At 29.4% G+C, this 14,916-nt stretch overlaps 1 protein-coding gene across 1 annotated transcript in view; it reads right to left on the reverse strand.

The window, feature by feature from the left end:
• The window catches only part of LOC111628704 (ubiquitin carboxyl-terminal hydrolase 24-like), a 174,286-nt gene extending 160,307 nt beyond the window's left edge, over window positions 1-13,979 (reverse strand). The window contains 1 exon segment of the mRNA XM_023372539.1: window positions 13,620-13,979. Coding sequence (XP_023228307.1) covers window positions 13,620-13,823 — 204 coding nt within the window. The 5' untranslated portion in view covers window positions 13,824-13,979.
• Window positions 13,980-14,916: the final 937 nt, after the last annotated feature.

Below are 14,916 nucleotides of genomic sequence, written 5' to 3' on the forward strand. Positions count from 1 at the left end.
TTTTTAACGACCTGATGAAGAAGAAAATAATTATCATCAAAAGCGCTTGTTGGTCTAGCAACATTTGTTTGTAATTTAATGCCTGTATGATAAACTTTTCTCATATTAAATGGTCAGCATGCTGTCCACTTCTGTATTATCATATAAATAACCAAGTACATTTAAAAATCACTATTATGATGTCACCAGTTGTCCTGCAGTACTTACTGTAGTAATCGTGTGTTCCGCCAAATTTTTAAATTATTAAAAGTGTACCGTAACAAAAAAAAGGTTGAGAATCACTGGTCTAGAAGTAGGCAGTTATTCCACCTACTTCCTGACAAGTAAAATTAAATGATGATTATTTATATTACAACAAATTTATTTTCAGTAAAATATTAAAAATTTATTCATTAAAACTTCATAAAAAATTTATTCTAGTAGCACACAAATTACTGTATTCAAAGTTGCAATCTCCCATAAGTTAATTAATTTCTCAAATAACCTTCAGTAGATTACAGGTAACTGTACCTAACCCAACTCTGAAATAAAATAACTTAAATTAGAAAACCTTCATACACGAATACTGGAACACATATAAATTAACACAAAAAACCTTAACAGTCCAGTACTAAATATTTAATAGAAAACAAAAGTTTTCGACTGTATTTTTGGCTTTTTCAAGTTTAAAAAACAAGTGAGATTTGAACAAGCGAATCTCACTGGTTTTTTAAACTTGAAGAAGACCAAAAGTATGGTCGAAAACGTTTCTTTTCTATTAAATATTTAGTACTGGACTGTTAAGGTTTTCTGAAATAAAACTTGTTTAGTTAAACAATAAAATTATTATTATTTGATTTGTGTTATAGCTAAGCTGCTTTTGCATGTATTGAATACTTATGTAAAATATTTTAATGGTAAATGATTTGTTTTAAACTCCTCTGATAAATAAAGTGTGTATTTTTAATTTTACTTCTTATAAACTAGAATATAGTAAAAAAATTTGGTGTCAAATGCCAAAGGCATGCAATGGTTTAAATACACTAAATATTTTTTCCTAATTTTCCTGTGTTGAAATGGAAGCACAACTCATCTATATATATCAATATAAAAATGAATGTTTGTCTGTGTATCTGTCCTTCATGCATTACCACACTGTTTATCCGAATGCCGTGAAACTTTGGGAAGTTGTTTAATATACTCCTGTGAAGGTTTCTGGCATAGTACGATTGCCATGAAACTTTGGGAAGTTTTTTAATACACTCCCACAAAGGTTTCTGGCATAGTACATTTATCCTACAATAGATGGTGCACGTGTATACGAGCATTTTACTGTGTGTTCGATCGATTTCAAATTGTGAACACCATTTCCCCTCTCCAAAAAATATCTCTATACATGCATTTGTTATTTACGATATTTGTAATCATTTTTGTTTAATCAATTTATTTCAACTTTTTTTTGCTAATTATATATTCGCTCGAACTTTGTTAAAACCTTAACTGTATCCCGAACAACAACTGAAGTTGTAGAAGGAAATTCACCTATTTTACCAATCTAAGGATCCCCCTTTTCCAAATTTAATATCAACTCAGAATAATTTAAAAAGACAAATTACAATAAAACGGTTTATTATCCAACTATCAGAAATTTCACAACGTGCCAAGGAAGAGAGGAAGGAGCAATTAAATAATCGAAATTATAAAGGATTAAAAATATATAAAAATCACTTCTGACAATCACTGTGAGTGTGTGGGCTAAATTTGGAGAATCCGTGCTTCTCGCATGTACAACTGTATGTGGCCAGCTCACGTGTTGGAAAACCTTCTGATTTATTTGTGTACGCACCAGACGGAAAAACAAAAAATATCATGTATCCACAAGCACTCCAATAAATAAATAGAATTGAAACGACACTTTGAAATGTTTTCCCAATGAAAATGAATAATAATAATAAGTTTCAATAAAAATGATAAAATGTAAATTGAATTTTATCATAACGAGTTTGCTTGAATTTTCTTTCTCCTGAGATTGCAGCGATGCGCAATGGGTAAGCTAGTATGCTATAAAATATGGGACATAAATACATATAATAAGTTTCAATAAAAATGATAAAATGTAAATTTAATTTTATCATAACGAGTTTGCTTGAATTTCGTTTCTTCTGAGATTGCAGCAATGAGCAATGGGTAAGCTAGTATGCCATAAAATATGGTAATTAAATATACATCAATGCTGGGTTAAGAGTTTATGTGTATAGATAGATATAATATATCTAGAAAAAATTTCCAACATTTGATATGTCAAAACTATAATATTAAATGGAGTCAATTTTATTGATTTAAATTATCGTAGAATCCTGATTTTCTGATGTTTTGCATTTTCTGAAGTAAATATTGAAATAAAACTTTGCCAACAAAGACAAGAGAATGTAGTATAGTACAGTTTGTTTCACAAATCTTATCTGGGAGATAAACAATACCCATAAGGTGCTCTACAAGTTTTTAAAAAAAGTTCATTCTAATGACTTCTCACTAAAATATAAACTTAATAAAAAAAATGCAAAGATTAAAAATAATTATTAATTATTAAAAAATTTAATTTTAGTTGTAGGTTTATATTTGTTTTAATAAATACAGTTGTAAATAAAATTTTAAAAATTTTGTTGTATTATTTAAAAGTAATCACATTCAATAAGTAGGTTTAAACTAAAAATAGAGTAAAGATTAACAAATCCAAATCCAGTTTATTTAATAATTTACAAAATATTCCATGTTATTTGATATTTTAATTATCTGAATTATCCTAAGACATTGTTATTTTAGATGTATCTAATGAAATATTGAATGAAGAATCAATCTTATCTTCAAATGTCTTTAATTTATAAATTTTTTCTTGAATATATTATATTTCTATTATAATGACTGTAAACAAAATTGATATTTGTTATCATCTGTTTAATTATTTATTTTCATCATTACACATATAATAATAAAATCCAGCAACGAGTTGCTTAACTTTCCCAAGGAAGAGTTAAAACTGCATGTGGTGCCATCTGTTATGACACTTTATTAAAAACAAACTTTTTCATTTCCAGGGTAAAGATGAGTTTTATAAACACAAGATACAACACATAATCCTCCTTCCCACCCATTTGACCTTCAACTTTCAAAATTTAACATACACAAACACTCATATATACAGAAAAAAAAATCCAAATTTTTTTTGCATTTCTTGATATTTCAAGATCCTGAGTCCAAAAATGTAAAAAATTGGGGGATCATCTTTTAACCAATTGCCACACTTTACCTCCTTATACATAACAGCCATAAAAGTAATAAAATGGACATAATTGAATGTTTTGAAATAAGTCATTTGTCATAATGACACATACTAATGTGATCACTTTTATTATATTTTCATTTTAAAGAGAATTAGTACTGTAATATATTAACTTTTACTTTATAAGGAAACAGTTTAAAAATAAACTGTATGTTAAATGTTTGTTGTAATTATCATTCTTTTAAAATTTTGTTGCTTGGAATTTACACTAATTAATTAATTACCAATTTCATAAAACATATGTATGGAATAATTATCATTTTTACATTTTTTCTAAAGAAAGTATTTTTAAAAATGATATATATTTACTTTGTTCTAAAATTATACATGATGAGTCATTCTATACACAGGGATATTTCATTTTACACTACAAATTTGTATTTAATTTTCTACTTGTCTTCCAATTCCACTTATTTTTATAGTTACATGTATTGAAAATATTCTAAATTTGAAATTTTTGTGACATTTTTTTATTTATTAAATTAATATAAATAATTAAAAACAAATAAATCTTGAAGTTTTTATTTAACTTTGTTTTAATCTAGGGGTAGCTTAATATTAATTTAACTTTCAAAATAATTTGTTTATTTTTCTAATTCTTAGACTTTATAATTTTTATGAGTAAAACTAAATAATTGTTATATAAGTAACATATTTATAAAAATTAGTGTTTTAATAAATTTTTAAAAGATTTTCAATGCAAATATAAACCATTCATAAGCCCAATAGTTATATTAAAAGCAAATGATTATCAGATTGGATAAGGCTATATTCTTGTTACTATTAATAATTAAATACTAATTTGACTTTTAGATAGGCATTAAATGCTATCTCTTATTACATTTAATAATTATAATTAAATAAAAATAATAATATACAAAACAATTTTGCAATTTTACTCATTAGATCAATGCTTTTTTAGCTCCATCATACAGAAAATACAAGACAAACAATAAATCAAAAAATTTCAGACAGGCTGGCAATCTAGAAAACTAAGACATAGTATACAAATTATTAATATTTACAAAAACTAGTGTTTTTATTAGTGTTTTAATAAATTTTAAAATATTTTCAATGCATTTATCATTCATTTATAGTATGATGATACATTTATCTAGAACAGTCATGAGAACCCACTTTGCAATGTAATTTTATCTTTGTTTTTCTGCCTCATGCCATTGAGTAAAACTAATTAACCTGATTTTCATAATAAAGAACATTTAAATTAAACACAAAAAACCAACAAATTTAATAAAAACAAACATTTTCTTCTGTTTTCAAATGGTCACCTTCAGGTAACATACAGTAGAATCTTGTTTTAACAGCTCACAGAACAATGAATTTTTCGAAATAATACATTTTTTCCAGGTCCTGCCAAATCAATGTAACTTTACTACCTTTTAGAAAATCTATTACTCAGAATAATGGATTTTTTCTACCTCAATCAATTGTAAACTGCATATTTTCAATATTTAGCTAATATTTGGGTGTTTCTGGAAATTTATAGAGTTCAATGATGTACTGTACTTGTTACATCTGGGATATGTACAGTACAATTGAAGAATTGTATGAAGAGAGTCAGCAGGCTGATATGGTTGAGGAGGAGCCACCTAGTGAATGCTCTGATGCTGGTCCAAGAGTAGTGCCGAAATGAGTTTCAGCATAATTGAACAGACTGTAATGTACCGGTACATGGCATTGCTAATATTAAGCCATTGTTGTATTCACTAGGCAGAAAAATGACAACAAAACAAAACTAAGATAGATGGGTTTTTTTTAACAAACTGTGAAGTCAAGCAAAGTGCTAGAGCATATGTAATTTCCTTTTTTTGTGCTTACAGTATGTACAGTTTTTGTCAGCTTTGTCGTACACATGTATGGCATATTATACATGTTACAAACATATGTGTTTCTATAGAATAATGAATAGAGATGTCAAGAGACTGAATAATTTCAAGTAGGCCTATAGAAGTTAAAAAACAGAAATATTTCAAACAACAAATAATTTCCTGGATGTGCAGGAAATCTTTTGTTTACGATATAATAGATTTTCAAAAGAATAAATGATTTTTGGTGGCCTGAGCAATCCGTCAAAATGAGATTATCCTGTATATGAAATGCAAAATGGAACACTCATTTTAAAAAACAGAACATAATATAAATCGAAACTTTCAGTAATTGGAAACGTTTGTATGCACAGTTCAGCAGCCACAAATAGGGAATAAGTTATTTACATGTAATAATTTGCAAAAATAAAAATTATTATTAAGAAGAACTATGTGAGCTCATAGAGTGCCTGTCAAGCCTAAGAGAACTCTTTATAATTGATAGCAATACATTTCTTAAACACCTTGTAGATTTCATTGCATTTTAGATATTTAAGATGGGATGAATCAGAAGAGTGGAGTACCTGACAAGTAGCAACTCTCAGTTGGATCCTCATCATTCCTCATCAATGAGAAAACTGTAAGGCTTCTCCTATACACTATCTTGAGTTTAGTGGACTGTGCAATCTCTCTGCAGATGTTGGATAGGGTCTTGTTATAGAAAATGACCACATACCCATCATTGTGATGCATCTGTTATCTAGGTTGTTGTTGTAGTATAAGCACCTAATTAGGGCCATGAAATAGCCATGCTATTTGGCTAATGCTACAATGTAATGTAACTTGTCTTCCCTATCTTGTGATGAGGAATAACAACAATGCACAAAGGCTCTTCTAATTAAGAGTTCTACAGGAGACCTTCTTGTAAAAAAAAAGTTCATGAGATTGTGCAGGGATAAAAAATGGACAGTAGGTGCCTTTATAATATACTTTCATTATCAGCTGTCCATGTTATACTGTAATTATTAGGTCCAGGAAGTGCACCTGAAAGTAATTTTGCTGTTCATCTGCAGATAGAGGCCATATACATTGTTCTTGAAACTCTATAAGAAGCTCATTAGATCATTTGGCTATGCCAAATAATCAGTATGTCATCAACATATCTAGCATACAAAATAATGTGATCCATAAAGGGAAGTAAGATATTTTGTTCCAGTTGTATCACCATTTCTAAGATGAAGAAAAAGTTTCCAGAATCAAATGAAGAAAAAGTGTTTAAAGAAATTCTCGATATTACAGATGTTTCACCAAAACCAAAACTAAACTAAAATTAAATAAGTGTGTCAAAGTGTGTGTGTCTGTATTCAGGAATTCCGAACAATATGGCATGTATTCAATATAGTTAGTGGCTTTCTGTAATGTGTTGTATGCATTTCTATTCAATTGTAATGTTCCCAGGCTTTTGTGTAGTGTGTGTGGTATCACACCTGTACAGGAAGAACGACAGGTACAATAAGTACCCTTTCCATTCTCCACAGATGCCTTATTTTTTGGGCAAGTTCTGTGTACTTGCTAATTTTTTCAGTGCATGTGTTTTGTATATTGTGAGTGTTTGGAATGGATATTTTTATAATATATGTGATTTTATTGTGTTTGTCAATGAATGTGATGTCTAGTGTATTTGGAGTATATCTTCCTTTTAGTTCTCAGCATTGATAAAGACACTTTCTCACAAACTTCTGACCTGCTGTCCCAATTTCGTCATTTTTATATGACAACTAGCAGCCAGTTGAGTCAGTCATTGCCAGTTCCTCAAAAAGTAAAAGTCATCACCAGTTCTCCAAAGGTAAAGGTCATCGCCAATTTCTCCATGACACAAGAAGTCCCTCAATAACTATAGTTGTCGCCAGTTCCTCAACCATGCCACTTGTTTTCCTTTGCCTCCAATATTCCAAATTCAGATACATCGTTTTACTATATTGTCGGATACATCGGCAATTTCCTCTACAGGTACATCATCCTTCTCACCTGTGGCCATATTATTATCTACTGTTGACCTCCAGAATAAGAACTATCATCTAGAACTTTCCTCTTTTCAACCCAACCAGCAAGCATAAGATCTCCATCCTCTACAAGATCCTCTATAAGGTATTTATGCCTGTGTGCTCAAGTGTACTCTCTCTCTCTCGTAATCACGTAAGGTATATTGTCATTTCAACCTAGTATAATACATATCAAAACCTTTTTTTTGCTCTTTTTACAAATAAACAGTTATTTGTTTGTTTAGCTGGAATCCGAGTGAGTCACTTCCAATCCACTGTCTCACAGTATCCCTCCAGATCCAATCATCCACACATGCAGCCGCTCGCATGACTTGCTTTTAAAAACAAAACAACTCGCCATCACGGCTTTCGTGTCAAATAAGACATGATGGTGTCAGTCCTGACGAGGCATCAAAGAGGTGTCAACCTTCTAGTCACATTATTATTATTATTATTATTATGGTTTAATGTTTCTAGTCGTTTGTGTAGTGTTTGTGGTTTGACACCAGTAGAAGAGAAGACAACAGATACAATATAAATACCTTATCCATCCTCCATACCTGTCTTATTTCTAGAGGGAATGGAGTGTACTTGTTTATTATCATCATTATTATTATATGAGTATATTTAAAGTCCATCAAACAAAAAATGAGATTTCAAAATCATTTTTGATAAACAATCAGTCAAACTTATTGATTACTGTTACTATAAGTCCTCATTTATTCAAATACATCCTCATTTTGCAGTAAATATTACTGTATATTTCACAAACTGATGCTTTAATCTGATTACAAGGCAAAAAAAGGGCCAAAAAAAGTTCAAGCTTAACCAGCAAACTATTTAAAGGTTGAACATCTTTGCCTCATAATCAGATACAAATTACTGTCTATACATTTTTGTAAATTCCATTTTGTCTGATTTCCTGTGATTGGACTATTTCCTTCAATTTGGCAGTATTTTTCTCTACTGATAACAGCATAGTCTTAAATTTAGAATTCAAAAGTTGGCTATCCAACAAACATGAAACCATAAATTATGCAGTAAAATATTTACTAATCAAACATTTTTTATCCTTTTTATTGACCTTCATCAGAAAATACATACATTATATAATTTAACAAGAAAAAACAAAGCTGCCCATATTCTAAAAATGGTTTTACAACAATCCAGTATTGAAATAAGAGAAAATTTTAAAAAATGCATATTTCAGCATTTTTTATATATTGCATGCAATACCATACAATAACAACGTACCCAGAACTGATAACCAGTGTGCACAGAAAAACCAAACAAAAAACTAACACAAACGTTTTCAAACTCCATCAGAGTTCTTCTTCAGGTGTTATAACCATTACCCAATGGAACATCATAAAAGCTTTTTTTGGAATATAAAAATTCAAACAAATGTTCAAATTACAAGTACAAAAATTTAAAAATTCAAGTTATGAATGTGTATTCAGTTGCCCAACTGAGACTCCACAAATGGTTAAACTATATTGTCAATCAAAACTTTCCAGGCCATCAACAAAACCATCTCCTCTGTGCACACTGGTTATTGATTCAGGGTGCATATCATGTGTGGTGTGTTGTTGTTTTTCATAGAATATGTTACAAAAAACAATATATATAAAAAATATATTTTATTCGGAGTAAAATAAACCATACATAAAAACACTAATACTTTCCATATTTTTACTCCAGTATCTGCTGAATTAATCACTACTGTGCAATATAACTACTGTCCATCCTTCATTGTCCTCTTACATAGCTCACCTTTAAGTTTTATTTATCAATAATTTCAAGGCTGATGAAACCAGTGTTTTCTCTATAATATACTGCCTGCCCCCTATAATTCATCCTATTCTCTATAATTTACTGCCAACAGATTAAACATGCAGAAGCTTGGCACATTTTTATGAAGATGTCATGTTTCCATATGTTTAATCCGTCACTTATTCTGAACCTTTTGGTTCATTTCTGCTATTTTGATAGTGCAGTTACGGAAAGAAATATTGGAAAGTAATGTCTGCTTAAACTGGATGGAAGATAGTAAAAATATTATAAATATTATCATATTGATATCCAGTAAAGAGTTCAATATATTAAAAACATTATCTTGATTGTATTATCCAAATCACTTTTTGTCCATTGACTTATTTATTGTTTCATGCTAACGCACTTTTCCTGTAGGCGAACTTATCACACTGGACCAGTGTGATAAGTCTGCCTACATCTGTAGCCTAGAAAAGTATCTGAATGAATTAAAGAGATTCAACAGTTCTAATGAAAAATGATGTGACACTCCTCCTCCAGAAATTGGCTGTTGTTTGAGAGTTGTTAGCCAAATCTTACTGTAAATAAATATTTGTTTGTGGTTTTCATATAATTTTATAAATTCATACTGCGGACTTAAATATTATGTTATGACTTATTTGTAACACAAAACAATTTCCAACAACTTAACACTTTGTTGAGTAATAATAATCCACGAAAACCTTTCTGTACAAGTGTTATGTTCTTAACTACTCCATAAACGCTTTCAACCTCCACCGAGGTCTGCTTCAGGTGGTGACTGACCGTGTTTCTTCCTGACCATCATAACGATGTCGCCAGAGATGTAAATAATCGTGCACGTCGGGTTTCACCCCTCCGACTGTCCCTGTTCGAATTCCTTGAACAAATACCTCCACACCTGCGCGATTGTTTCACCATCTTTATTGTTGATGCAGGTGCCCCAACAGTTAGCTTTATGAATCTCCCAGGCCTCCAGATGTCGGATGTGATCAGTTTGGAACGCTTGTCTAATTAGTCTGGTATTCCAGTAGTCACCACCTGAAGCAGACTTCAGTGGAGGTCAAAAGTGTTTGTGGAGTAGTTAAGAACAAAACACTTGTACAGAAAGGTTTTCATGGATTATTATGACTTATTTGACTTAAACTTTACATTAGAAGTATTGAACACGAGATCGTGTTATTAACCAATCACATGGCTTCTTTTCCACCTTTATTTAGTTGATACAGTATCATTTACATGTTTCGGGCTTTGATACCGTATCAACTAAATAAAGGTGGAAAAGAAGCCATGTGATTGGTTAATAACACAATCTCGTGTTCAACACTTCTAAAAAAATGAACATTTAACTTTACATTTACTTATTTATTATGTTTCGTGCTAGTGCACTTTTCCTGTAGGCAGACTTATCAACTGGACCAGTGTGATAAATCCACCTACCAGAAAAGTACACTAGTATGAAACATAATATATTAAAAACATTTTTGATCAATTCGTAGGTCTTCCTCAGTTACAAAATATATCAAATTCAAATTAATGAATTGAACATATAACCAACGTTCAAAATTTAAAACAATAAAATTTAAACTTTCAAACTTTTAAACATAAATCAATAAGAAAATAGAGAGGTTGAGGCGCACGTTTTAAACGTGTAAACGTGTACATGTGACGTTCGGCGCCGCTTTCCCGTAAGCCTAAAAGTTTGACGATGGTGTTTGAAATGTCGAGCGTGATTCCACCGACTGTCCAAACACCATTGTCAAACTTTTAGGCTTACAGGAAAGCGGCGCCGAACGTCAGACGTACACGTTTACACGTTTAAAACGTGCGCCTCAACCTCTCTAATAACACAAAAACAATACCAAATGGGATAAACTGTTTGTAAAATAGTGATTAAAGTTTCAAGTTAATAGATACACCTACACTGTGAATAAAGTGCCCAAATCTCTAAGTGTAAGTAAAAATAAAATTTTATTCATTACAATATAATAAATAAAGAGATAATAATTGTTTAAGGAATCAGAAAAACATCAATCATTGTTTAGTAAAGTGTCAAGAACAAAATTTAAAGTTACATGTATATTTTTAATGATGATATTAATTTTTAATTGTAATTGTTCTAGATGATTAATAAATATTTCAAAGAAAACAATGAAAATTTACAAACTATCAGAAAAATACCAGATTTTCATCCTAGAAGAATGAGAAGCAGAATGTATTACTTACAGTCCAGTAACACATATTTTGGTCACAAACCAGTGAGAAACTATGGCAGCCTTTGTCAGTGAGACATTGAACAATCTAGATATTCCAAATAAATGAAATTTGGAAGTAATAATTGCAATACAATGTTTGGTGGTCTTACAAGAGGCAATGTCTTTGCAAATTCAGAGAGATTGAGAAATCAAGCATTAATAGGAGTGGGATGTGTACTTAATAGCAATTTAGCACACCACAATTCTTCTTGACATTGACTTAAAACTAAAGTTTTGTTCTCATTATAACATATTTAAAGGAGCATCAAAAATCTGTTTAAACTAAAATTTTCTTAAAATGAAAAATGAATATAAATTATTTATTGAGCAAATAATTAAATATAAAGTCCACATATAAAAAAAACGTGTTTTATATATAACACATTAATATAAATATTAGTAGTACATATATATACTACTATTATCATTTTTATTATTTCATGTAAATAAAGTAGTTTAGTTCTGAAGTTAACAATTTAATTCACATCTCCAAATAGAGGTATAAATAGCTTGTGGCTGTTGTTGAGATTAGTACACCTGCAACTCATTAGTTACTTCCTGGTTCTCCTTTGGGTACAGTTGGAGGACAATAGCAAAGAAGAGAGAAAGAAGTTGTAACAAAACCTTCAAAGTGAAAACCAAAGGAATTCTATTACTATTGACTGACAGAAATGGAACATTAAACTAAGTTTCTTTTAAATATGTTCATACAACTTACTGAAAAATTTTATGGGTTCTTATGGAGGTTGGATCAGAGAAAATCTAAATGTTTGTTATTCTGAAAAGTTCATTAATTATAAGCTTTATAATAATGAAATTCCACTGTAGATATAAATAAAAAAATTGTTTTTAGTTGTTTTATTCATTTTAAGGTTTTATGTGTTTTTCTACATTTTTAGCAAGTTTTACACATTTACTAGTTTACTCCTTTTTTTTATCTTGTTTTAAATCCTTCGTTACTTCAGCAGTCACATGTAAATATCATTTAAGTTTTAACAAATATATATGGACTGAAGCAAACAGTCTGAAATGCATATCCATTCCATTGCACTAAATAAAGTTTATTTTATTCATCTAATTGTATTCCTGTGTGATAAGTTCTACTTAACAATTTTGTGCTTATTCCCAAAGAAAAAAATTGTTCCTTTTTATATTCTAATATACACAAAATAAATTCATATCTGAATTCAATCTGAACTTTTTACAGATTTCTACTGACATATTACACTTCATTTTTTCTTAAATATTATTACTATTAGATCAAAAACATTTAAATTAAAGCTTGCTGGTTTTAAAATTAAGGTTAATAGTTGTATGTTACAAAAGAATAATTCATTCAATATTTGTGAGTAATTGTTACTATTATAATATAGAATTCCTCAACAATTCGAACAAACAAGCATAGATTTAGAAGGCTGTATAAACTTTTATATTTAACACTTTTGATGCTGGAGGTGACTAAAGATTCTTATATATTTGATGTCAATTTGTTCAAGATTCATTAATATTTATATTAAATATAAAGGTTCTATTTAATATTAATAATATAACTGTAAATAACTGCTGATACTTAATTGCCTCCAGAGTCGGCAGTTAATTTCAACTGTTCAAGTTTTTAAATGAAAAGCAAGATTTTTAATAATTATGCCCAAAATTGTCATCATAAAAATGCAATTAAAATATTAAGCAATCTATTATTTTTTATATTGTTCTTTGAATTTATGACAAAACAGTAATTTTGTATTATTTATATAGTATATAGTCATTTCAAATTTATGATGATTTATCACAGCTGATTCTTGTTTTCATTGCTCACTAAATATTGGTAATTTGCCAATTGGAAGTTTTTCTTTGTTCTTCCTTATGCATTGATCACAACAGTTATACATTCTAAATATAACAATATACAAAACAAATTGTTTTCTTTTTCTACAAATCAAATAGTCTCATACGAAGAAAAACTTTTTCTTTACCTGTAATATCTCATTGAAATCAAATAATTTCTTACATAAAATTCTGTATTTCTTAATTATATATCTAAAAGATTCTTAAATTTTTACTTCCTCATTTTTTTTTAATTTAGTTTCCATGCTAGATATAATTTTAACAATTACATGAGTATAAATAATGATGGCTTCAATAGTTAAGTTAGACGTTGAGAGCTGTAATATAATTTATTCATATATATTCATATACTTTTCAACTAAAGCCTTTTTAATTTTAAAAGTTAAAATTATATCTGGAAAGCATACAAAACATAATTATATATCATATAAATATATATTTATTGCTTGTCATTTATTGTATTTAAAAAATGTATATATAAATATCTTGCATTTTTATTACACCTACATGCTTGTTTACATTTTATATGCACAATACTCACCTCGTCAGATGATGTTTGGATCTGGCTATCTTTCATTTCAATGTCATCATCATGCGATCTTTCATTTGTTAATATCGCTACTGCTTCGTTAATATCCCCTTTGCTAATTCTCAAAGCTCTTTTGATTTCATTAATATCCGAAAAACCCATGGACAGTAAAGTCATGCTTGATACACATTCTTCATCTTGATCCATGGTTGACATTGTGCATTATTTAAACTGTCGGTAGCATTAAATAAAATAACCAGTCTAATAAAATAATAATAAAATTTCAATGATTTAAACTCGACTACACACCTATTCTATACACTAATACCACGCTAAGAAATGCACATTGCACGCCATTTTGAATTTCATTCACTACTGTGGCGCCATTTTTATACAAATATAAAATAATTTCAAAATGAAATTTTTCAAAATTGTTTGTTGATTTTATTTTATTTTTACGATTTATTTATACGAATAAATTTTATTACAATCTTTGCAAAAATTTTTTACTTTCTTATAAATTTTAAAACATTTTTCTTTTCTTTGAAATTCATTTTCAAAAAACAATAGATTCAGTTCTGAATATTGAAACGTGAAATAATTTTGAACATTTCAATAAAATTTGCTTTTATATACATTTTATAAAATATATAATTCATCAATTATAAATCAATACTGTATTATAATAATTTTCAAAGTTTTTATATTTGACAGCTGGATGGCCAAACGGTTAACGCCTACCGCTTTGGAAAATACGGGATCAATTCCAGACTGGTTCGGGAATTTTTCGGATGGTGGTTCATCTGGCGGCTGGGTGATGGCCGCCATCACCCAGCCGCCCATTGTAGGCCAACCCGAAACCATAACAGGCTTGCTAAAACGACTTAGTGCCCACAAGGCGGAAAGAGTTGTATATATTTAAATATATATATATATATTAAATATATGTTACTGTAAATGCTCGAACTATGATAAATCCTAAGATCTTCCAGTAAAACCTAAGATTTACCAAATCTTTGTGGTAAAAGTCCGAAATGTTCTGCGATCATCGCTAATTTCGAACTTTTACCAGCATTTACTCGGTATATCTAAGGTTTTACCTCAGAGACATGGTAAATGTTGAAAAAATAGTCACCGCCTTCGCTCGCCACATTTCATCGTTTGACACGTTAGAACACGCACGTTAATTCTAATCTTGTTTGAGATTTCGTTGTCTAAAAGTTATTTATGAATCAAGATGAGTATGAAACGGAGATTTTATGAAATAATGGACGAGCTCGTTGCAAGCAAGAAAGATAATAACTTTTAT

This window comes from Centruroides sculpturatus, unplaced genomic scaffold (assembly GCF_000671375.1).
Source record: "Centruroides sculpturatus isolate CEXI.00-Female unplaced genomic scaffold, Cexi_2.0 scaffold30, whole genome shotgun sequence".
In the NCBI taxonomy this organism is placed as follows: domain Eukaryota; kingdom Metazoa; phylum Arthropoda; class Arachnida; order Scorpiones; family Buthidae; genus Centruroides; species Centruroides sculpturatus.